Genomic DNA, 26,430 nt, shown 5'->3' with positions numbered 1-26,430 from the left:
AATTAGCCAACCATGACTCAAATTAACCAAACACAACTCACTATAACCATCCAAAAACACAAAACCACCAAACATAACCCACAACAACCACCTAAAAAACACCGCCACAACCACTGCAAGAGAAAGAAGAGAGATCCAGTAGTGTGCGAGATGGTGGAGGGTGAGATCAGAGAGACCTAGACGACCTGGACAGCGAGATGGTAGCAAGTGAGATTAGAGAGACCTGGACAGCGAGACAGCGGCAGGCAAGATCGGCAGGTGACACAACCAACTCCACCACCCAAACCCAAAACTCAACCAACAACCTACCAAAAACCCCAACCCAACTGACCCATCTACTGTCTCAACCAATCACAACCCAGTCCATAGCTCTACCACTCGATAAAGAGAGAAGAAAGAAGATTTAAGGTTTGATTTGAGGTGCAAAGAGAGAGAGAGACATTTAAGGTTGAGGGAGGAGTTGGGAATCTGATTTGAAGAAGAAAGAACACCGGTTGGGAGAGAGACAGATTGTGAGGAGAGAGAAAAAATCAATTAAAGTGGTGAGAAGAGAGAGAAAAGTCGAATAAAAAAATAATAAACACAAATGCCATTCTCATTCGTACCATGTCAAAATTGCAACGGTACTGTTCAATGCTGCAAAGGTTTGACACATTTAACACATCTGATAAAACTCCGTTTTTGTGTTTGGTGTGCCAAATGTGCCAAATATTTGGCATTTGGCACATTTGAGAGAGTTGCTATGGATGCTCTAACGTACAAGAAAAGAAGCAATCTAATCCCATAAACAGAGATGCAGTTTATAAGAATTACTCTAATTCCATAATTCTAGGACGGAATTAAGTTTTATGTTTAACGGACCTTCTTTTCCTTCTAATACATTAGTTAACTAAAAAAAGCCCGTAAATTTATGTCTTAATTACATGTGATTAAATTCTAGATAAAGATGTGGTGTAAATCTCAAGTTTTACCTTTCCAATCCCAACATGTCACATCATCTTATTACATATTTACAAATAAGCACAACCACACCTAATCAATTTTAATACCCATATATAAATCCAACCAAATAAGGAGTTTATTAAAATGTTATTAAGTATGATAGGATGCATTGAGCCACATTATCTTATTACATATTTAAGAATAAGCACAACTACACCTAATCAATTCTAATACCCATATATAAATCTAACCAAATAAGGAATTTAATAAGATGTTATTAAATATGGTAGGATGCATTGAATTTTAAGTAAAATGCTAATGTGACAATTTCTTATTAAATAATATAAAACATGGGTTTTACACCCCATCCTTACCAAATTCAGACTCTAATTACATAAGTGGATATTGTTTAATTGAATTATGGTTTGTAATTATAACATGAATTTGACTTTCACAAGTATGGAATGTATTATCGCTGGTTATTGTTTCTTTGCAAGTCAAATCCCCTAGATATCATGATTCTTACATTCACTTGGATGGAAAGTATTGATGGTATTATTATCATTTCTTCACATAAAATGCCAAATTGAGTTCACAAATTTCCTTAAGAATTTTTGAGGTGTTATGTAAAACAAACAAATATTACATCAATCTTTTAATTAATTACTAATTGATTTTATTTGTGTATGTCAACCTTCCTATAAATGCATATTGCATAATTTGTAGGATTATGTCAATCATGCATTTTTTTAAAATTTCCTAACTTAACTTATTTATCATTCATAATATATTTAGAATGTTTAACTTCTTTTGTTTATTTATCTATCAAATAAATTTAGTCTGTTAAATGAGTAAGTTTAGTACCATAACTAGTTTCACAAGTCATATAGTGACTCGTGAGTGGTGGAATCATAAATTCACATGAACCCACCATTTTATTTCCACCACTTACAACTTACTATGTTGGTAAATTGTGGCAAACTGTAGTAGACTTATGGCCTGTTTGGATGTTTAAAAAAGGAAGAGGAGTAGAGTAGAGGGAGGGAGAGTAATCCAATTACCTTATTTGGAAGTTTTTTAAGGAAGGAGAGGGAGGAGTTTAAGGGGGTTTGGAGGGGTTTCAACTCCCTTTAACCCTTCATTTTTAATTCTCCAAAATTGGAAAGATTTGGAGGGAGAGTAGAGTAGATAAATTATTGTCCAAGTAAAAATTTCCTAATTTATCCTTTCTAAATTAATCATAGACCAATGTTACAAGTCTATTTTCAAATATGGGTAAATTTGTCTATTTTAATCATTTCTTCTTCTTTCCATCATAATTTTTAAAATATCCAAATAAGAGAAATAATTAATTACTCTCTTCCCCCTTACTAATTTTAAAAACATCCAAACAAGGTGAAGGGGAACCATTCCCCTCTACTCTCCTCTCTCTCTAAACTTCCAAATAGGCCATTAGTCCTGTTAAATTACTAGTACGTATTATTGCCATATATATATGCCCCCTCTTTTAAGTCTCATGTTTCTTCTGGTTGAGGGAGAAGCGGGTCAGGTATCGGGTTGGAGAGTTTGTTGTTCTAACATGAAACAGCAGCATTTGAATGCATATTTTACTAACTATGCATGTTTGGTCCCTACAGCTTTTCTGAGTATTTTTGTATCAAACTGTAAACGAAAGTTTTTCTTATTTATAAAATGAACGCATATTTCACTAACTATGAGGAACCATACTAAGAAATAACATGAAACAGCAGCATTTGAGTTTCATACAAGATAGAATGCAGTGTCAAATAATTGCTGGTTTAATAGTACCACAAGCTTGATAAACAATTAATATTGGAAAAGAGGAGCCAATAAAATCTACGACAGAAAATTCATACCAGTCAAATAACAATCACAACAACAATACTAACATCGACAATTAAGAGAAAAAAAATTCATCAAATTCCATCGGTTTAGTTTTACCTCTACTTCTTAATCTTGTTTTGCTTCGGATCAATCACACTATCGCCATCATCAAGCAGAAGAAGGCTCCCAGTAGAAGTTAGAGGCCTAAACAGGACAGGCAATTTCTGAACCTTAAGCCTCTCGCTTCTTTTCTTTTCTAAGTCATACCAAAAGAGATTCTTACTATTTTCCAACAGAACTTTCTTGCCGTCCCTGGAAAACTTTAGAGGCTTCACAAACCCAAAATTCGTATTCAAAGAAATTTTATTTGCACGTAGATCAGTTTTATAAACCTTTGTCCAAGAACTCTCTACGCCATATTCCTTCATCAACCAAACATCATGATACAAATTCTTGCAATCATTCACAACAAAAACATAGGCATCCTCCNATTGATATGTTGTGTAATTAGATGCAATACCCAATTTCATCACTGCCTAAGAATTAAAGTTTTTGAGTCAAAAGGGCATTGTGACTTAGATTTTCCATATGTTAATCTCATTAACACACCTAAATCACATACATAAGTTAATGTAACTCATGGACTATTCATCAAATGAATTCATAATGTCCAATGTTGATATAATTTCAGAAAATAACACTTATTAGTGAAAAATTTCATTCAAATTGGATTTAAGGGCACTATTACTTTGAATTTGGAAGGAAAGAAACACTTGGTCTTTTGAAGGTTATGAAATCTTGGTTTTAGAAGTGAAATATATGTTAATTAGGTCCTTATATGAGTAATGAGTGGTTATCAGCTTCATGATAGCTGACATTTTCTAATATATTTGAGATGATAGATCTTTGTAAATTTAGACAATAGTTGTTGTTGTTGTACTCTTGTATACTTACCATGTACATGGGTTGCACTCCTTTGTGCTCTATGATGAATTGTTACTTATAATAAATAAATAAATTAATGCAACAAAAATTCTTGTTTTCCAACAACCTAAACCCGACAAGATTCGGACTTCTTAGCTCAAATCGGTCTTTCCAGCCATTATACATAATCGCACATATATTTCTTACTGTTGGGCTCTGAAAACCTTTCTCCAAGCTAGCGTAAGAGTCCATCATTGTGGTCTTATGTCAGTGTCATTTGCAAACTTCACCATTGAAGCAAATTGATAATCAAGCTTGGTGGAATCCATTTGAACATAAGCTTGTTCCTTACTGCTTTTAGGTCATTCTTGTGCTTGCTAAAGCATTTAATAGCTTGTAGGGTTTAGCTGCCATTTTGTTTCTTTGTGAGTGAGTTTATCTTATTTCATAATTTATTGAATTTTCTTTTCATTTATGTCATCCATACTTGTTTGTTAATATATTTAGCAAATACCTTGAAATGCAACTTGTCATAAGTAGTTACTGGTTACATTTATTTTGGTTTTAGAAAACACACTCCAGGTGATAATTCTTTTGGTCGCAATCCATTTGGTGCTCCAGTGACATTCCCTAACTTTTTGTATGCGGGAAATGGCTTTGGATTTCAAAAAGCTTCTGGGATTTTGACACACACTGTCAAATTGGGTTTTGAAGATATATTGCAACATTCACAGAGTACTAATAGAAAATATGAGGAGGTAGATTTGGGTTTCCCACTAGGAAGGTGTAAGAGTAGTAATAATACAGTTATTAGACGATCATCTCCGAATCCTAGCGATATTTTTTTGCAAGCTCTTAGAGATTTTGTTTCTGAAAGGCATGGTGTACTGGAGGAAGGTTGGCGCGTGGACTTTAGACGATCAATGGGCAATTGTGAACTGTGTGCTGTTTACTGTGCTCCAGATGGGAAGATATTTGATTCAGTGTATGAAGTTGCTTGTTATCTTGGGCTGAAGCCTAACTTCAACACTTTGGAACCTGAAGTAAGAAGTGAGGGGTCTCAGTCAATGTCTGGAAGGTCTCATCTATCAAGGAAAAGGAAGTCATCAAGAATTTCGATTGCTAATGGTTTTGCTGAAAATAAGGAAATTTTGACCAGTGATAATCATAAAGAGCTCTCATCAAATGGCCTGACGATGGAAGTCTGTTCAAATACTGTTGGGAATAATGTAAAAGTTACAGAAGCTGGGACAGAGGAGAATGCTTACTCTGGGTCTCAGCAGTCTAAAGTAAGTTTACATCTTACATGTTATTGAACTAGTTTTTCTTTCTCTGCTTACGGATTGATATGTAAGCTATTTGATTTAAAAAACTGGATGTAATTACCTTCAGTTAGTTCTTCTTGCCTCATTTTTGTTTATTTTCTACATTTTCAGGATGGGTTTCCTGTGCAGTTTGAAGATTTTTTTGTTCTTTCACTTGGAGAACTTGATGCTAGGGCTTCATATCATGATGTTAGCCAGATCTGGCCTGTAGGATATAGATCCTGTTGGCACGATAAGATTACTGGTTCTCTTTTTATGTGTGAAGTGTCAGATGGTGGTGATTCTGGACCTATCTTTAGGGTCAGAAGGTGTTCATGCTCTTTGTCCATTCCAAATGGGGTAACTGTCATCTGCAGGCAAAACCTTGAGCAGTTTGTTGATCAAATTAATGAAGAAATCAATGATATTACTTCCCATGATATGGATTGTGATAATGATAGTGGAATTCAGACTATTCTTTCAGACCCCTGCCCACCTTCAGAAAATGATATTTTGTCCTGTCTTCGGAGTTGTTCAAACGGAGCTTGTGATGTTCAGACATTAGGCGATTTAGGTTTGAGAGATGAAATTGGTGAGATTTTAGTAGAAGATCGTTCGTCATCTTCTGCATGGAAAAAGGTGGCTAAAAAAATCATTACTGCTTGCTCTGAAGTCTGTGAACGGAAAGGCACTTTAAAGTTCTTCTGCAAGCATGTTGAAAATGAAATAAGCATACCTAATAGTTACATAGCATCTGATAAAAGCCAAGTGAATTGGACATTGTTATCTAAATTCTGCAGTTCACAGGCTTCCCTCAGCATCCCATCTGTATTTTGGGCTGACAATGAGCTGGAGACTTCATTTAACGTACTGGAAAAATGGTTGGAGCAGGATAGATTTGGATTAGATGCGGAATTTGTGCAGGAAATCATAGAACAGCTTCCTGGGGTACAAGCCTGTTCACGCTATGAGTTTCTGATAAATAGAGGTAATTATTCTGCTTCACCAACAGTTGGAAATGGGCTCCTAATGGTCAAATTGAAAGGTGCTTTACATTGCATTGAAGAAGAAGCATTGGATGGTTTATTTAGGAGATCCAAAAAAGCCAGGTTGGTCGAAAACCATGTCATTTATGACTGTCCTCCTCCTGGTAAGCCTTTGTGCTTGAGGGTTCCCCCTGAACTTGTTGGTGATGTTTATCAGGTATGTCCATACTCTTGCAAGTGTCACATTTGATTGATTTAATTATCATAATTGTACTTTGTGGCATATGATTCAATAGCTACTATCTGAAGTCTTACTGGTTTTCTGTTATCTTTCTAGGCTTGGGAGTTACTGTGGCGTTTTCATGAAATTTTGAGTCTGAAAGAACCTTTGTCATTGGAGGAACTTGAAGAAGAACTAATCAATCCATGGTCAGATGGCACAAATCTTCTAGAGAAATTTGAAAAGGAGACCCAGGGGAGTCGTGGTGTACAGTCACATAGAATTGATGGTACTGGTGGATCAATCTTATCCCCAAGCTGTAAATCTGCTCCTTCACTAGATGCAGAAAATCCGCATGTGTTTATACAAATGGAAACAGGGGCAACGAAGGAGGCAGCTCTAGCTAAACTTGCATCTCTTACTTACAGTAGAAGCTCTGGTGTAGCCTTGACTAAGGCTCATAAATCTCTTCTAAGAGTGCTGATAGGTGAGCTGCAATCCAAGGTTGCTGCACTAGTTGATCCAAATTTTGATTCCGGAGAGTCAAAATCAAAACGGGGAAGGAAGAAAGATGTGGATAGCGTTATTCCTGCAAAAATAACTAAGATCAATATGCTACCTATTAATGAACTAACTTGGCCAGAATTAGCTCGAAGATACATCTTGGCTGTCTTATCCATGGATGGTAATCTTGACTCTGCAGAGATTACTGCTCGTGAAAGTGGTAAGGTCTTTCGCTGTTTGAAAGGTGATGGTGGGGTGCTTTGTGGCTCACTTACCGGAGTGGCTGGAATGGAAGCTGATGCCCTTGTAAGTCTCTTACTTTTTTATGGCCATTATTTACTGAACCTTCCTAATTCAATGATTTAGACGTGCATCAGCATCATTTTGATTGGTACTTATCCACCAAATAAAAAAAATCATTTTTATTGGTACGCATCTTTGAAGTAAGATGTTGAGAACAATTGCCTTCAATATTTCATGCGAGGACATGTAAAAAAGGACAAAGTTTAGCTACAAAATTGATTGTAACCTAAGGATAGAACCTTACTCAATAAAATAAACATTACTACATATTTTCAAAATCTAACAGTTGAATTGTATGTTTTTTATACCCTTAATACACATGTTAAATTTTGTGTTAATCAAATGTTAGTTACTATATAATTTATAAACTTATATTTTATGTATAATTTTAAACTACAAAATTTGTAATTCAAACAATTTATTGATGACATAACTATTAATATTGAATTTTCAAGAAATTTTGCAAGCATGGAGAATATAAGAAGAAGATGTAATCCAATGATGGATTTGTCAAAATTCACCTCCAATAAACAGATATTGTGTAAGGTTGTAGCTTTAGGTTATAACCAATTTTTGTAGCTAAACTTTGTCACTCTGACTTTGAACCTTGTGCCCTTGATTGTGATCATCATGGTTTCAAATAATTTGCATTCTTTTCAAGTGGTTTAGTTTTGTTCTTCTTGCCATACAGAAATTGCAAAATTGTTTCTATGGCCTAGGAATGAAAGAGATTATTGGAGAGCATGTTGAGCTTTTCATGGTCTTTTTGTGTGATCCGTAGTGAACTTGCCTGTGTCATTGTGGGAATTGTTGTGTAACTCTTCTTATATGATCTGTACATTGACACTACATAAAAGTTTCCCATTGTTATGGCTGTCTTTGAAAAATTCTGAGTACAAAAGGTAATAGATAAGTGCATTTTATGTCAGTTGTTTGACTTGTTTTTATTTTTTTCATTTTTTCAATCTCTAGATTTTCATTTGTACGTTTCTTGGTTCGATGATATGTGCCTGATTTTATTTATTTATTAGTTGTGCTTTCCCTGCTGCATTATCTAATTCCAATATTTGTTCCTTTGATTCTTGGTTTTGTGATTCAAGAAAATGATTTTGCAGTGCCTTTTAAATACTCGACTTTCCTGAAATACTACAATGGCTTCACTGCTGTGTGATATTTTTCCCCTTTAATTTTAGTTGTATAAAAAAATTTGGTCAATCTCTGATTTATACAAAGTACATATATTTTCCAGTGTCTGTAGTTGCTGTAACTCATGGTGCAGTTGAAAAACGGAAAAGAAAAAATAGGATGCATACTAATTGCTTTTCTTCTTTAACCTTCAGTTGCTTGCAGAGGCTACAAAGCAAATTTTTGGTTCTTTGAACAGAGAAAATGATGTTCTTGCCATAGAAGATGAAGGTTCTGATGCAAATGCAACTGGTGCTTCTGAGAAGAATTGTGTGAATGGTGATAATATACCTGAGTGGGCAAAGGTGCTGGAACCTGTTAGAAAACTACCCACAAATGTGGGAACAAGGATCAGAAAGTGCGTTTATGAAGCTTTGGATAAAGGTCCACCGGAGTGGGCAAAGAAGATATTGGAACATTCAATAAGTAGGGAAGTGTACAAGGGCAATGCATCAGGACCTACAAAGGTGCTATTTGCAATAACTTGTTTCCTCTACTTTCTATAATGAAATCTTTGTAGATATTAAAACCCTAAGCAAAATGTATGTTTCATATTGTATCCTATCTCCTCTCTTTTTTAAAATTTTTATTTCATATCTGTCCATTTTCTTTACTTGAAGTTAACCATTTTCTTTACTTGAAGTTAAGTTAAAACAATAATTCATGTTAGCAAAAATTTAATAATTATTTTCTTTAAATGATTAGACAAAAGCACTAAATCTTTAATGCAGAATTTGAATTGTTGCATCTTGAGACGTGCAAGGCTTTGCAAGGGGATTGAATTGTGTAGGGAATGTGTCATCATTTGACCATTATATCTACTTATCAAAAAAAATCATTTGACCATTATATCTTAAGAATTTAACAAAACCTGCAAATTCTAGATGCCTTTAACCTATAACTGCTATTTTCTTCCTTTTTACGACAATCTGATGGATTATACATATGTATCCTTGAGTTCACGTTGTAGTCATGAGTTCAATTTTATTAAAGTAACAATTTTCTAGTACTATCCATACGTTGTTCTTTCTCTCCCTGGGTCCTGAAAGGTATTTACCACCTATAAGGTATCTTTATTGTTGTTATTCATTTTTTGAAATATAGGTTTGATTAGTAGTTTCTCATCCTGTTCAGGAGAGCAATGAACATATGTTCTCTCTTTGTTCAATTGAATGTTCCTTGTAAGTAGCAGTGTCAAAACCTGTGCTAATCTACAATGCTGACTCAAGCTTAATCCATTTGCTCTGCTTAATACAACTTACCATAAATTGACTGACTTCGGGTTGGAGGCTGGGTGCAGTGGGTCATATGATGGTCCTACTGTGAAAAAGGAAACTTGAATATGTGATTGAACATGTTAGCAGAATTTGTTGTGTTTCATTTTCTTTTTATAAGTAATACAATTTTTATTAAGAAGTCAAGAAAACCTCCCAGAATTTGTTTTGTATTTCCATAAATATTTAGAATTTGATTTCTTATTTTATTGTTTTATGTCACATAAGCTTTCAAGGTATTTATTTTGGTCTGATCTATTAACCTACAAGAAAAAAAAAAAAAATGTAAGTAGAAAGGTCAACCATGCAACCTTGCAAAGGTCAAACCTTATAGTTGTTTGTCTTCCTCTATTTTTTACTGTGTAACTAGTCAAGCTTAGCGTCTTTTTTTTTTTTTTTGATTTGTAGTGTCTTTTTTTTTATAACAAACATTGCAGCAAGATTGATGCTGAAATGAATGCTCTGATTGGTTGAATGCAGAAAGCTGTTCTTTCAGTGCTAGCTGATGTATGTGGTGACAAAGTGCAACAAAAATCTGTGAAGGGGGCAAAACAGAAGACTTTTATCTCTATGTCCGACATCATCATGAAGCGATGCCGTATTGTGTTACGTCATGCTGCTGCTGCAGATGATACAAAAGTTTTCTGCACTCTGCTGGGGAGAAAACCAATAAATTCAAGTGATAATGATGATGAGGGATTTCTTGGATCTCCTGCCATGGTATCTCGTCCTTTGGACTTCAGGACCATTGATTTGAGATTGGCAACTGGGGCCTATGGCGGATCTCATGAAGCATTTCTTGAGGACATTCGGGAGGTCTGTTTTCTAGCGAAAGTTTTTGCTTGGCCTAACTGTTTTGCCTCTGGTTTTTCCTCACAATGTTCTTTCCCTTAAGTCATTAAAAAAGGTTCTGTCCATGAAGTTTCTTAAATGTGTGGACGTTGATAAATTTCTTAATGTACCTATTTTAATGAGTAAAGTACGCTTTTGGCCCCTAAGGTTTCAAAATTTTCATTCTGGCCTATTATGTTTGGTTCCGTTTTCATATTGGTCATGTTGTACATATCTGTTAGTAATCAGGCGACACTTGGTGTTGTATGGGTGACATGTCTTAATGGGCATTACTTATCTGGCACTGATTGGTCAGATTCTTAACAAAATGGACGGTAGGGCCAATATGAAAATGGAATCAAACATGGAGGGCCAAATCTTGAGTGGCCAAAAGTGTAATTTAAACTTTAGTGTATTTTTATAGCATATATGAGTGGGATTGACAAATTGGAATATGATCAATTATGTGATCTCAGAGGTCAGATCCTCCACACACCCCTTCTCCCCCACCCCCCCCCCCCCCCCCCAAAAAAAAAAAAAAAACTGATCAGGCTATGATGGATATGAAATGTACATCCTGCAGATAAGGATTGACATGTTTCTTAACACAAGACTGGAATATTTTATTTCTCATCATTGTGGTTATTCAGGTTTCAGTTTTCGCTGACATATAATTTATTTTTTTAACCTTTCAAATGTAATAAATGAAAACTTTCAACTTGCAGTTATGGAATACTATTCGCACTGCTTATGGGGATCAGCCTGATTTGGTTGAATTGGCTGAGACATTATCTCAGAACTTTGAATTATTGTATGAAAAGGAGGTTCGTAGTCTCTCTTTTTCTCTCAGTGTTTTTATATATGTAACAGCCTATTTGACCAGTTATTCATGACTTAGCTTTTCAATTGTGGAAGACTGAATATAGTTCAGCTTGTTTAGAATTCCATAAAATAAAATTTGGTTATGCAATTAATTTGGTATTTATTTTATTATTATCATATATTTTTTGTTGCCGAACTTTATCTAAAGTCACCATCTGAAAGATACCATGATTAATGCTACTATGAAGTTCCTACCTCCTCCATTATCTACCTTCAAAAAAAAAAAAAAAAAAAAAAAAATCCCGATTGCACTTGCTGTGACATTTTATTCATCATTAAAAAAAAAAAGCTACTATGAAGTTCAAGGTTGCCACTAATGACCTATAGCTCAACTGGTACTTCCTCCTCCCATATTAATTGGATGTAGCCATGTAGGGTGAGTTTATGGTTTCAAGATCTTTCAAGATCCACTAATTGGGTGTGTTACTTACCAATTAAAAAAAAGAATTTCAAGATTGTCAAAATTGGCATTTTGGAAGGGACCATGGTGGATTTTCTGGATTGATTTATGTGATTGGTTTAGAAAGTTAAGAGCTTATGATGTGAAAGTATAGTATAATAATCATATACTCTAAATAACCACTGCAATCTTTTAAGTAAAAAATCTTCGCAAGATTCCTCCTCCCATACTAATAATAGTATTGCTCTCTCTCTCTCTCTCATGCACGTGCTTTTCCACACCATCTTTTGCATAATATTTTAGCACCGGTGTTGAGTTTGTTTTCTTTTGATGCAGGTTGCTACTGTTGTCCAGAAATTTGGGGAGTATGCTAAATTGGAAAAATTTAGTGCTGAAACAAGGAAGGAAATTGACGGGTTTCTTGCTTCCACAAATGAGATTCCCAAAGCCCCTTGGGATGAGGAAGTTTGCAGAGTATGTGGCATTGACAGAGATGATGACAGTGTCCTACTATGTGATACTTGTGATGCTGAGTATCATACTTATTGCTTGGATCCTCCACTTGCAAGGATTCCTGAAGGAAACTGGTATTGCCCTACTTGTGCTGGTAAACGCATGGTTCAAGATGCCTCAGAACGCGTCCAGGTCATTTGCCGACGCCAGAGTAAAAAATATCAGGGAGAAGTTACCCGTGTTTACTTGGAGGCACTTACACAATTATCATCTGTAATGGAAGAGAAAGAGTACTGGGAGTTCAGTGTAGGCGAGGTTTGTCTATGGAACTATACTTAAATATTGCCTTGCTAGCTGTGCTGATATTGATTGTGTTCTGTGGAATTTTGCATCAGTTGATGTTATTTTGGCCTTTAATAGGCAGTTTATTGTTTATTTGTTTTAATCCCTGCTAATTTAATTTAACTTTGAAATCATTTTTGTGTGAGTGGTAGTTAATTGTTTTGTGCAATTTCAATGGATAAATCGCACATTGGCACTATATGGCCATGCCATTGCAGCGTTGATATTATGATGCACCATCTGTTTTCCTTCATCTGTGGTTTTATTTCTCTCTCCTGCACTCCCCCCCCCCCTCCCCCTCCCTCTCTTTTTTTGGTGGCATTAAACCTTTCCTCTGCTTTTTTTTGGGGTTGGATTTGTTATCTTATTCTTATCTTGGTTGCATTTTGTCTGTATCCTTATATCTTATTGTATACTTCTGTGCAATGGAGAAATCAAGAACCTCTGGTGTATTTGACATTGAGGTTTCCAACATGCAAATAGATAATAAATACTACATTTTGAAGTTTGTGTGTGTTTTTATTTTTTATTTATTTATTTATTCATTTATAAAACTACAGGCTGAAGCTTGACTTGTTCGTGTTTGTAAAATGAGAACAAATTATAATTTCTTTCTCAGACACGGTGATGTCTGGCAATAAACTTCTTTTTGTTGCTTGTTTGGTATTTCTTGGACATGGTGATGGTTGGGGTGTGATTCTGCAGTTTATTATGTGGAATACGAGAACGGAACATCAGAATCTTCAAAGGGGAGGAGCGTTCTATCATTGAGTTGAAGCGCATTTTCCTTCTTTCTTTGTTTGAATGGAGGACTGCTTTGAGTGGTCTTGACATATGCTCTGTTTTAGATTTTGTAGATTTTTGTAATTTTTGGTAGACTTTTGCTTTTGTTGTACACTTGCTGTGTACCAAGGAATTTGCTTCTTTTCTTTTCTCATATTTTCAACAAAGTTTTTATTTACCAATCAAAAAAAGAAGAAGAAGAATATACATAGTTTTATTGGCTCTTTGATTTTAGTTTGCAATCCTTAAGGTGTGTTTAAACTGCTTCCTCTTTCTTAATAAAACTGGTCTGCTTATATATATTTAAGAGGTCACATTCACAACTTCTGCTATTTATCCACCTAAAAAAATTGATATAGACGAAAATAAGGGTGATTGGAGTCTTCCTCTGCATAATCATTGCACAGGTATGGTTTGGATGTATTGTTGAATTGTCTTAAGTGGAGAGACTGGAAACGGTGGACCAGAAATTGGTTCTGAATTCAGGATTTTGTAGTGGTGAAAGTAGGACGTAAAAATAATGTGGACTCAGTTGATATCGTTATCAACTGAATTGTTGGGCATACTTCTTTAGGTAGTCTGAATGGTTGGGCTTACTTCTTTATGTAGTCTGAATTGGTGGGCTTAACATCATTAGTTAGTCTGAATAGTATTTTGTGAGCTTTAGGCGCTCTTTTGTGCATATAGGCATGCAATCCCGTAAATTCAAGTTATTTATATACTAGCTGATTATGCGTGTTGGGAGATTGGAAGACTTGTGTTCAGGACTGAGAACAGTGTCAAGGGAACTTGGCATGAAAAAACTTGTTATACCCTTTTTGGTGGTAATTAATGTCCATTTTTACCTTGCTAATCTTTAGCAGCCTGAATGGTGCTGTTCAAGATAAACTGTCCTGTGTGCCTTATGATACAGCATAAGCATGTATCGTTTCTGAACTAGCTGTGCTTTTTAGACAAAATCATGATGCAGCGTTTTAACCTGATTTTAGTGATCCAGACATGGACCCTTGTAGTTAGACTAGAAGGCCTGTATGTGCATTATGCTCTACTTCTGTACGTCTTGTCTATTACTTTGTCACTGATAACCTGGTAAATGTATTTTCTTATTTTGTTCTTACTGTGAGAGTAAAAGTATCATGTACATATTGTTTGAGGAATCATTTTACATGCATGCACCAACAATTTTTGCTATGATGACGAAATATGGACACAGCTTGTATGTGCTATACATATTTTCAAAATATGTTTTAGAGTCTCTGTTTCTTTTTCTCACTTTGGTTATTATGTTCCTTTAATGATAACAAAAAATGATGTTCCCTTTTATTGAAATTGCAGAGAACATTCCTGCTCAAATTTTTATGTGATGAGTTGCTTAACTCAGCTCTTATCCGTCAGCACCTTGAGCAGTGCCCTGAGTCATCAGCTGAATTGCAGCAGAAATTGCGTTCCTTATCTGTTGAATTGAAGAATCTTAAGGCCAAGGAAGAAAACTTGGCTGCACGAGCTGCAAAGGCTGATACAAGTTTGCTTAATGGTGTTGGGGAAGTTAATGTAAAGGAAGGTGTTGCTAATAAACTTACAAACCAGGGAAATTGTTTGGGACGGACGCAAATTTCTTCCGATACTCCTAACCACTTTGGAGTCTTCTCTAATGAACTGCCACATCCAGAGGGTGATCGAGATGAATCTGGGCTTAATGGTGTTGATAAACACCCACCTGTTGTCACTGGTTCAGAGAATAACATCCAATTTATGAATTACATAGATACTGAAGTTCATTTAAAAGATGTCAATGGTGCGGTGGATGACAGGAAAGTAGCTGGCAACGTTTTCTCCCATAGTGCTTCTCAAGAGACTGACAAATCCAGTAGACCAAATGGGTTGCCCGTATCAAATTCACCGTCCCAAGAAATTAATGGCTCTGCTGGAGACATGCATTTCCAGGATAACTTGCAAGAATACAAGGGAAGGGAGATTTCTTTGTCACCTTCTGATCGGCAAGGACATAGTACTGCTACCAAGGTGAGCAGTCATGCAGCTCAGCATGCTCCTGTTGGTGCAAATGAGTCACAAGCCTGTCATCTTGAGTTGAACTCCGTGAAGAATGACATTGCGCTTCTGCAGGACTCAATTACTTCTGTGGAGTCACAGCTTTTTAGGCTTTCTGTGAGGAGGGAGTTTTTGGGAACTGATTCTGTGGGTCGATTTTATTGGGCTTCTGTCACACCGGGCGGACATCCGCGGTTTATTGTTTGTGGGAGAGCTATGCAGCATGGAAGGAAGATGATGTATCATGGAGCTGCTGCTGACAAGTTTTCTGTTCTGCTGAATTCTGCTTTATCTGGCATAGATAATCATGAGGGGTCAAAAGCTTCCTGTCCTTTCCTATCTGAGCTGAATGATGCTATGGCCCTTTGTTCATCGTGGTTTTGTTATGAAACTGATGCAGAAATTCATGAACTGACTGGTTGGTTGAAGACTAATGATCCAAAGGGGAGAGACTTGAAAGAGTCCATTTTGCAGTGGCAAAAGCTGAGATTTCAAGACTCTTTTCAAAGTGAAAATGAAGGTCAGGATGAGCATCAGGCAGTTCTGTCATTGAGCAGAAATAGTGAGCTAGCTGGATCTTCTAATTGTCTTGTTTCAAAGGCAGCCACATTGCTTGAGGAGAAGTATGGTCCCTGCTTTGAGTTGGAAACAATTGACATCTTGAAGAAGCGGGGGAAAAAGGTAAGAGTAGTCAATGATGAGAAGATGTACAGATGCGATTGCTTAGAACTCATTTGGCCTTCTAGACACCATTGCCACTCTTGCCACAGATCCTTTTCCAATGATGTGGAACTTGAGGGTCACAATGATGGTAGGTGCAGTTTTGGTGCACCAGCCTTTGAGAAGGGTAAGGAAATAACTGATGTAAAGAAAGGCAAAGGGAATCCAAAATGTGAAGTCGTTCGGGAGGAGTGCACAGGAGAAATGGATGGTGTTGAAACTTCAAAAGGTGGACGTTCTCAGCCTAGCTCAAGGCTGATTAAATATCAGAATGAAGGATTAGTATGCCCGTATGACTTTGATGAGATCAGTTCCAAGTTTGTGACAAAGGATTCGAACAAGGATTTGGTACAGGAGATTGGACTTCTTCGTTCAAATGGAATCCCATCTCTTGTCCCATCCACATCTCCTTACCTTGGTGATTCTAAAGTAGTCTTAATTCCTCAGGAAGATGTAGGTCTTGCAGGTGATGGGTCCAAGGCTACTGAAAGACCTGTTTCAGAAGAAAATACTTGCATAACTAATGCTGGCCATGATTGTAGATGTGATAATTCTCCCAGAAGATCTGCAAATGAAGTCAGTCAAAAAGTACTGAAAACCAACAAGGCCGCTTTAGGGCGTATGGAGAAAAGAGAGAAAATATCCTCTTTAGATGGCTATTCTTTAGAAACGGGTGTTGGTCGCTGTTGTGTGGTGCCCGTGTCTTCCTTGAGGCCATTAGTAGGTAAAGTTTCACAGATTTCAAGGCGACTCAAGATCAACTTACTAGACATGGATGCTGCCCTCCCTGAAGAAGCTCTTAGACCATCAAAGTCGCATGTGGAAAGGAGATGGGCATGGCGTGCTTTTGTTAAATCTGCAGGGACAATATACGAGGTCAGTCTTCTCTCTCTCTCTCTCTCTGAGCATCTAAATAGTTTTCCTGGTGCACGTAACCCCCCCCCCCCCCCCCCCCCGGGGGGGCAGCAGGTCCCACACACAAATCATAATTACAGTGGAATGCCTTTGGGGTGGTCCCAATGTGGCTTGAATCCAGATCCTTGTGGATCAAGAGACCTGGAAACCACTAGATCATTCCCTTGGGGTTGGTCAGTCTCATCTCTTGGTATTGGAGCAGTTTGACATATCACTAGCAAACCACATTTTACGGTGCTTCAATCTTTGTTGGTCCATCTATACTGTTTATTATGTCCTTAATGAGTACTTCGGGGCAGGAATAGATTGGAGTTTTTTTGATTCACAATACCTTAGTGAACTAGGACCTGATACTTCTGATCCAAGACAAATTTTAGCAATCCCAAATTTTTGTCTTTTCCCCCCTTATTAACCATTTTGAAAAGCAACTTCAAAAGAAAACCTTACAGAATCCTTTTAATTATAATCAGTGCAGTTATAGAAGTTTTAGCCTATCCCCCTTTGTTTTGCATTCATTGTAAACTGGTTTATCACAATTCTGTACTAGCGCATTTCAAAATGATCTACATTGTAGTAGAGAACTTTGGACTAAATTTAGTCTTTATAAGAGTATCAACCTGGTTTGTTTTTGAGTATACATTCTGCTGTTATCGATTCTTTTTACCTTGTGGAATGCATTAGGTCTTGTGTTCTTACTACCTGGCATACAGGCTAATGCTTTTGCTGCCCAGGAAAGCATGTTATGGTGAACTGCCTTTTGGCTGAAAATATATTTTAGGGGATGCTTGTGCATGTGCACTTATGCATTCATCTGAAAGATAATCAGTGTGTGGACTACATGGACAAAGTTTGCCTTCCTATGACATAATCCAAATCTTTGGTATAAATGAATGTAGTGAAAGTGAATGCGTAGTCTCATGACTTTGTTTAACTTGTCAGTTGATTTTGAGTTTGTTAGCCATTAACTCTCTCTCTCTCTCTCTCTAAACTGAAATATTAGATATTATGCAATGAAAGGAGTTTAAAATTTTAAGTGACTTGACTTGTATTTGATCTCTACAATTTACAATTTAATAATTGTTGCATATTTAATACATATTTTATGTAGTTGCAAAGTTAAACTTCCTTGGTTGTTTCAGATGGTTCAAGCAACAATTGTATTGGAGGACATGATTAGGACAGAATACTTGAGGAATGATTGGTGGTATTGGTCTTCACTCTCAGCTGCTGCCAAAACTTCTACTCTCTCTTCTCTTGCCCTCCGTATATTCTCCCTTGATGCTGCTATCATGTATGAGAAGATCTCATCCTGTTTAGATTCAACTGAAAATTTGGAACCAAGCAGCATACCAGATCCAAAGCCGCTTCCAAGCTTGGAATTAGCAGAGAAATCCAAGGTCACCAGGAGGTCTAACAAGAAGAGGAAGGAACCAGAGGGTTAATCTTGGGATGCTTGACCTTTTCTTTTCCTGAGGAATTCATTCCAGACCAATTTTGATATGGGGCAGCAGTGGCCCATTTGTTGTATGCATAGTAGATATGATCAGAGAACCAGTTTGTGGGGTTTACTGGGTCATATAGAATCTGGGGACAGGTGACTGAGGTCGCTGTGCTGCTGCCAAATCGTTTGGATGTACATATGAGGTAAAAGCTGACTTGCTAACTCAGGATGCTCGGTTGGGAAGCTGAGTTCTGCTCGGAGGACTTTGAAATACTGTGAGCAGTAATGCACGATGATGTATCCAATTTTGGATCGATTCTGCTGCAGCTTTCAGATTTGTTGCTTGGAAAGAAGATTTGGGAGTACATTTTTCTCACTGAGCAGGATCCATATACGTATACAGAGGTAATTTTTGTATATAAAAAAAAAGGGTGGGGAGCGGGGCAGGATAAATTAGGAACAGTCAAAGTTGAGCAGGTGTAGTTATATTCCATTCTTTATTCATCTCTTTATCTATCCCACCTTGCTTTTGTAAATTTTTGAATTAAATGAGGGTGTGGTAGAGAAGTTGCGTAAAAGTAGTCACCATTGTGCTCGGATTTTGGCATTTCACTAAAAATTGAGTGACCAATCTACGGCTCTGTAGGTGATTCCCCATACCAACTCCATTGGGAACACACAAAACATGCGCGATTTGCCATACAATATGCTTCAGGTTATCAGTTTATCGGTCCATCAACCTATAAGTCGTTATGGGATTTAATTTTGGGAGTTATAAACCTAATTCTATGGATGGAACTTATGAGTTGGTGAAAAGCTTAAAACTTTCTACATGCAAAATGATATTAGTATCAACTTGAGGGGAAAAAATCACGTTTTTAATGCAATATGAGATAGTTACTAGTGGTAGGCCTATGCTTAAATTTCAAAAGGTTTCTTGAGTACCTAAACAGGTTTATCATTGTAAGTGGTTGGAGGTCATTTTTTATGAAGCAGGGATTTTTGGTTAGAAAGGGGGAGATAAAGGAAGGCAGTTCTCCTTTCCATCCTGCACTGCTGGCGCAGTGTGTCGAACCACACTAGCACCTGTCACTGACTAGTACACACCCAACTGAAAATTAGTATTTGACGTGTTCTCAAGCATTGGTTCTCTTAAAAAGCTCACGCACTTGGGTTGGTCAGGTGTGTCCTCAAGTGTGGAACCCTAAGGGTTGGTATGGCTTGCAAAATCCCAATTCTTGGCTCCATTCCTTCACCCCCACACCCTGATGAATTTTAGTCTAGTCGGTGTGTGGTATGCCCACCAAGGCCATGTCATGCCTGTGAGCACGCTGCCTAGGCCATGGCAGCTTAGTGTGCACGCTGTCAAAGCCATGTCATGCCCATGGGCGTGCTGCCAAGGCCACGGGCAGCCCCCCAAGGCCCTGAGTATGGTTAACTAATCAATAAAATTTTGAGGAAATGGTCAAAAAGCAGTAAATCTAAGGTATTGGATGAAAGAACAAGACAAGATGACAAAAACTTCTTATTTTGGGGTTGGAAAGGAAAGAACTGATTCTAGAAAAGTTAAATAGCAAGTTGGAAGTGGGTGTGGATTTGTGACGTCGTGTTGAATCCATTCACATGAAAGTGTCCAATCGAATTTGACACTTAGTCCATGGCCTTTGTTCCCCTATAGAAAGTGATAAATCTTGAAAGATACAGATAAATATATATCCATGAGAGGCCATTTCTTGAATGAGACTATCCAACATAAAAGTTGCCTCTTCTCTTGTCCTCCCACTTCTATTTTTTCTTTTCTTTTTTTGTTGCGTAGGCATCTAATATTTGTGGGTGGAATAAAAGAAGAAAAATCAGAGTCGGTAGGTGTGTCTAGATAGTGTTCTACTAACTTTCTAAGAGGCACCGTGAAGTGATGGAAGTGGCCTCTCTCTGGATTTTGATGTACACCCATTTCAAAATTTGCATATTTGGTCAATTGGATATTACGTCAATGAAATATTTTACTGTCAACATGTATATATTAATGTTTAGGATGACATATTTATGGCCGTAGATAGTGCTCTGCTTATGTTGCTTGGTAAAGAAGAATCAGCATCACTCAGATGTGTCTTTGTCATTCTGAATTATATTTTCTTCCCCCACCACCTCATTTCTTCCCATTTTTTTTTTAACACGGCTCGTACATTTGATTATTATTATCGAGTAACACGCTTGACTATGAATGCTAATCGCTAAAACCTATCCTAGTTCTTTCTTGATGGTTATAATGTGAGATTGTGAAACTTCTGGTACTTGCCATCAATTACTAAATTTGCTTTCTGTGGCGTTTCCTATATTCTATAATTTCGATTAGATATAAAAATGAACCACCAACTATGGAGACATGCAACACAAATTTAGTTGAATTGACTCAACCGATCTTAGGACCTATTAGGCTAGGCAAAAAGTCAAAGGAGTAAGCTTCTTGAGAGACTCTAAAAGTAAGAAGTTAAAGAAGAGGGAGTGATGCCAGAGATATTACAAATTATACTGAAATCAACAAAAAGTTATTGATTAAAAAAAAAAAAAGAAAAAAAAAAGAAAAAAAGAGAGAGAGGGAAAGTAAAACATGAAATATGGCTTGAGTGCATATTCAAGCTTGAGTACACGTTGAGATCATGGCCAGAGAAAACTCCTTTTATAGGTTCCAAAAATGCTTGCGTGCGAGGAGGACCAATTATACTTTTTTTTTTTTTTTTTGATAGGAAAATTGCAATCTTATTTCCACTCAAATAGAAAAAGTTACATCATTGGTAAGAGCTTGCATTAAGAAGCAAGGCGTCTCTTCCATCCATGCTATATAATCGACAATGCCTAAAGCATGTTTTGCCAATAAATGAGCTGGTGTATTACCCTGTCTACGAATGTGAGAAAATTCAACCTGACGAAACAGCCCACAAAGAGCAATTGCACCAGAAATAACTGATGCCACCGAAGAGGGTGGGGGCGAAAGACCACACAGAGCATTTATATGACTAATAGCCAAAAAAAAAAAAAATTAGTTTCTGTTGATGTGGTAATAAAATAATTTTTTATTTTGGCTATTAGTCATGTCAATAATTTCAATCCAAAAAAATTACGACAAGGACTAAATTTATACAACATTGAAAGGTTAGAGCATTCCCATCAAGAATTTTAAAAAATTTAGCATTTAGCATCTCAAAACCTATATTTATAACATATAACACACCATTTTACAGTATCTCTTACATCAAAACTTCTATTTTCTTAACACTTCATTTAAATATTCTTTCTTTATTATTTTTTATTCATTTTTTTTATTATTTCTCACTCCCCCTTTGTCTCTCTCTCTCTCTCTCCCATTGTCTTTCCATCTTTCTCAACCCTGTGAAGCTTCTCCTTCCCTCTAATATTTGCTCTCAAAACCTCCATGGCCTGAGCTTTTTAAGCTCATCACCTATAAACCAAAACCACAGCTGCCACCACCAACCATAGCCTCAACCCCCAACCACCAAAAAAAAACCCACGGCACAAATCGAGAAGCTTCTCCCTCTCTCTAATATTTGTTCTCAAAACCTCAATGGCTTGAGTTTTTCAAACTCATCACCTCTAACCACGGCCACAACCATAGCCACCACCACCAGCCACAACCTCAACCCCCAACCACCAAAAATAAATAAAAACAAAAACAAAAACAAAAAACCCACGGCACAAACCGCAGCGAAAACCCACCACAAAATCGCCACAAAACCCACCACCCCAGCAACCTCAATCTTCAACCCACGGCCTCAACCAACTCAACTCATGGTCTCAACCAACCCCAACCACCGTCGAACCCATACCCACTTGCAGTTATCGAGATCCATCAGACCCATTAAAGAGAGAATCTGAGAAAGAGAGATAGGAGAGAACGAGAATGAGAGAGTGAGAGTGAGAGTGATAGTGATAGTCTGAAAAGAGAGAAAGAAAAAAATATTAAAAAAAGATAGCAGCTTACTACAATGCGGTCTAAAAAATGAGAGTACGCTATAGCAGTATTGTAAATTTTTTACAATATATCAGTTTTGATGGGGCGCGTGTTTTGGGGTTCAGCTGCTAAAAAATAGGATTTATAGCATTTAGGAAGTTTAACGAGAATGCTCTTAGGAACCAAATTTTTTTTTTTTTGATAGGAAAATTGCAATCTTATTTCCACTCAAATAGAAAAAGTTACATCATTGGTAAGAGCTTGCATTAAGAAGCAAGGCGTCTCTTCCATCCATGCTATATAATCGACAATGCCTAAAGCATGTTTTGCCAATAAATGAGCTGGTGTATTACCCTGTCTACGAATGTGAGAAAATTCAACCTGACGAAACAGCCCACAAAGAGCAATTGCACCAGAAATAACTGATGCCACCGAAGAGGGTGGGGGCGAAAGACCACACAGAGCATTATAAATTAGCAATGAATCTCCTTCCAAAATGAAATCATACACACCTACGTCCCTTGCAAACTGGAGAGCTATCTCAACTGCCTTTGCCTCCGCCTCCAAAGCTCCCAACGGTGCATTTATTTTCTGGCTAAGAGCTGCGATCACCAGTCCCTGTTCATCTCGGATAATGACTCCAGCCCCTGCTGAGTTTTGTGTTTTGAACACCGCTCCATCCACGTTTATTTTGTAGCTTGCCGTTGGTGGAGGAGACCATCTCACCTCTTGGCTTCTCCGTACCGGTTCCGTTGAGGTATTCGCACTCCTGTATTCTGCCAGGTATTGCGCACTCCATTTGACCAAAGCCTCTGCCGTCTTCTTTGTCCCACCATGGCGCACTTCATTTCGGTTTGCCCATATCGACCATGCTATAGTGACCACCGTGGCCACCTTTTCCTCATCATACTCCTCTCTCATCATCAGGTGCCATACCAGATCGAAGAAAGAATGGATGGCCGACGGTTCAAACGCAAAACAGAGTTTGGTGCATTGCCAAACCTGTCTGGCTCTCTGGCAGCTCCAAAACAGGTGACCCGAGCTTTCCAAGCCATCATTACATTCCTCACAGCTATCAACGTCCACCACCTTTCTCCTCTTCAAGTTCATTTTCGTAGGCAAGATCTCTCGGCATGCTCTCCAAGTAAAGTGCCGTACTTTATGAGGGACTGGTATCCTCCAAATGCGTCTCCAGAAGCTTCGAAGTCCCCTGCCATTAGAGCTGGAACCAACATTTGCAGCTTGAGAATTCTCCATCGCTAGCCTGTATGCACTACGAACACTAAATATACCATTAGTTGTCGCAGCCCATATAAACTTATCCGGTGGTAGATGAGTGCTCAAAGGAATGCTTTTGATATTTTCTGCCTCATGGGGAAGAAAAAGAGTGTCAATAACTTGCATTTTCCACCCCACAGGATCATGGGAAATCAGCTCACTTACCCGTAGATCAGCGTGCATGAACAACTTAGGGGACACCACCTTGAACGTAGAAGAATATGGCAACCATTTATCACCCCATACCCGGATAGATTCCCCATTTCCCACATTCCAACGGATGCCTTGCTGCACCAAGTGTTGAGCAGCCATTATACTCCTCCAAGCAAAGGATGGGTGATTTCCTATTGTTGCATTAACAAAATCTGTGTGGGGAAAATATCTCGCCTTGAAAAGACGATAGGCTAAAGAATCATGCATTACTTGAAGTCTCCACCCTTGTTTAGCAAGAAGAGCCAGGTTAAATTGTTTTAGTTGTCGAAACCCCATACCTCCATTGGCCTTGGTCTCACACATTTTATCCCAACTAAGCCAAGACATTTTTCTCTCATCACCTTTCTGACCCCACCAAAAATTCCGGATCATACTAGTCAACTCATCACAGAGAGAATCAGGTATTTTAAAGCAACTCATAGTGTACGTTGGTATAGCTTGGGCTACAGCCTTGATCAACACTTCCTTACCTGCTTTTGAAAGGAGTTTCTCTTTCCAACCTGCTAACTTTTTGCTAAGTTTATCCTTAATATCGTTGAAAGTATTTCTCTTATTTTTCCCCACTAAGGATGGCAAACCCAAGTACTTCTCATGTTGCCGAATCACTTGAGCCCCAAATCTATTCTTTATTTCTTCTTTAATATCATCAGGAGTGTTCTTGCTAAAGAACAAAGCCGTTTTCGTTCGATTCAATTGTTGACCCGAAGCTTGTTCATACACCCCTAAAATTCTTTGTATGGTATTACATTCTTCAATTGTAGCTTTACAGAAAATAATACTATCGTCTGCAAAGAAGAGGTGTGATAGGCGAGGAGCACCCCTACAAACTGTTACCCCTTCCATGTCACCCTTATCCACTGACTTTTTTATTAATGCTGAGAGTCCCTCAGCACACAATAAGAACAAGTATGGGGATAATGGGTCTCCTTGCCGTATTCCCCTAGATGGGATGATCTTGCCTCCTGGTTTCCCATTAATTTTTACTGAATAGGAAACTGAAGTAACACATTTCATGATCAAGCTCCTCAATTTCTCCCCAAAACCCAGCTTTGCCATAATATTTTCCAGACATAGCCACTCCACTCTATCATATGCCTTGCTCATATCCAGCTTCAACGCCATTTCACCCTTTTTTCCTCCTTTCCTCCCATTAATGTGGTGCATGGTCTCAAATGCTACAAGGACATTATCAGTGATCAGCCTTCCGTGCACAAAAGCACTTTGGGTGTCACTAATAATGGACGGCAGGATCTTTTTTAATCTGTTTGCAATCACCTTGGATGTTATCCTGAAAACCACATTACATAGGCTAATAGGACGAAAATCAGTCACCCTTTTGGGTTCCTTGACTTTTGGGATTAGTACAATATGAGTCTCGTTAAAATTAGGAGGAAACAAACCATGATTAAGGAAATCAAGAATAGTTTTAGTAACTACATCACCTACTATAGGCCAGAATTTCTGATAAAATAAAGGGGGCATACCATCAGGGCCTGGAGCTTTTAATGGGTGCATCTGCTTCAAAGCCGCATGTACTTCACTGGCGGTAAAAGCTTTGTCCAGCATTTGATTCATTTGTGGGGTCACCTTTGGCTGTATGGCTTGTAACATTTCATTGAACTCTTTTGGATGGCTTGTTTTAAAGAGGGCCGTGTAGTACTCCTCCACTATTTCACCCACCTTCCTTTCATCGTCTTGCCATATCTCCTGTGCATCAAGCATCCCATCAATCTGATTCTTTTTTAGTCTAGCCGAAGCCTTAGCATGAAAATATCTTGTATTTCTATCCCCATCTCGAAACCAATTGATCCTTGAGCGCTGGTACCACATTGCATCTTCCTTTTCATGCCATTTGTTTAACTCCAATCTTGTGTCCCTCATATCTTGTATGTTTCCGGGAGAGGCCTGTTGCAACTCCAACCACTCCAAATGTTTTTGTAGTTCATTTATTTTCCTCCCAACGTGTCCAAACACGTTTTTATTCCATGCTTCCAGCTGCATCCTACATTGATTTGTACAAGAGACTAATGGGAAGTCCGACTGAGCAAGAACACCATCACTCCAAGCATTTTGTACAATTTCTTCACATTGCGGTTCTTTGAGCCACATTGATTCAAATCTGAATAATTTCTTCATCTTCCTTTTACTGACCCTTCTCTCTAGCCGCAACAACAAAGGAGCGTGGTCTGATGCCGAGTTGGTGAGGTGGTGAAGTTTTGCTCTTGGGAACAAGTTCACCCATTCAACAGTTGCTAAGGCACGGTCAAGCCTTTCTCGGATCTGCCTTCCATCCCTCGTCACATAAGTCCACGTAAATCTTGGTCCCACGAAGCCAATGTCACACAAACCACACAAGTTTATTGTTTCTACAAAATTTGCAAGTTGTCTCCTTGGTCTAGAACTCCCACCTTCCTTCTCCGACATGCTCATAATCTCATTAAAGTCACCGATAACCAGCCAAGGCAGCGAAGAAGTTGTGCCCAAATGCTTCATTGTAGCCCATGATTCGTTTCGTTTTGATGTTTCCGGGTTGCCATAAAAACCAGTCAAGTGCCACCACCCATATTCAGCCCCACCATTTACCAGTGCATCAATGTGTGACTGTGAGAATGTTTGAATATCAAGCTTCACCTCTTCCTTCCATAACATTGCCAATCCTCCCTTTG

The 26,430-nt window shown here is 37.8% G+C and overlaps 1 protein-coding gene across 1 annotated transcript; it reads left to right on the top strand.

Annotated features, from left to right (window-relative positions):
• Nucleotides 1-3,632: 3,632 nt before the first annotated feature.
• Nucleotides 3,633-19,028, top strand: LOC112040685 (methyl-CpG-binding domain-containing protein 9). The gene is made up of 10 exons (XM_065772570.1): nucleotides 3,633-3,639; nucleotides 4,252-5,000; nucleotides 5,148-6,218; nucleotides 6,339-7,031; nucleotides 8,369-8,680; nucleotides 9,968-10,303; nucleotides 11,044-11,142; nucleotides 11,937-12,368; nucleotides 14,514-16,823; nucleotides 18,002-19,028. The coding sequence occupies exons 1-10, from the start codon at nucleotides 3,633-3,635 to the stop codon at nucleotides 18,302-18,304; spliced, it is 6,312 nt and encodes a 2,103-aa protein (XP_065628642.1). The 3' UTR covers nucleotides 18,305-19,028.
• Nucleotides 19,029-26,430: the final 7,402 nt, after the last annotated feature.

The sequence above is a fragment of the Quercus suber genome, unplaced genomic scaffold (genome assembly GCF_002906115.3).
Source record: "Quercus suber isolate HL8 unplaced genomic scaffold, Cork oak 2.0 scaffold_5, whole genome shotgun sequence".
NCBI lineage: Eukaryota > Viridiplantae > Streptophyta > Magnoliopsida > Fagales > Fagaceae > Quercus > Quercus suber.
The sequence above is the reverse complement of the archived record's forward strand: the minus strand, read 5'-3'. Positions and strand labels throughout refer to the sequence as shown.

Coding starts and splice junctions, on each gene's coding strand:
- LOC112040685 (XM_065772570.1), top strand. Junction 7,032..8,368: donor GAATGGAAGCTGATGCCCTT/GTAAGTCTCTTA, acceptor TTTAACCTTCAG/TTGCTTGCAGAGGCTACAAA. Junction 8,681..9,967: donor ATGCATCAGGACCTACAAAG/GTGCTATTTGCA, acceptor GGTTGAATGCAG/AAAGCTGTTCTTTCAGTGCT.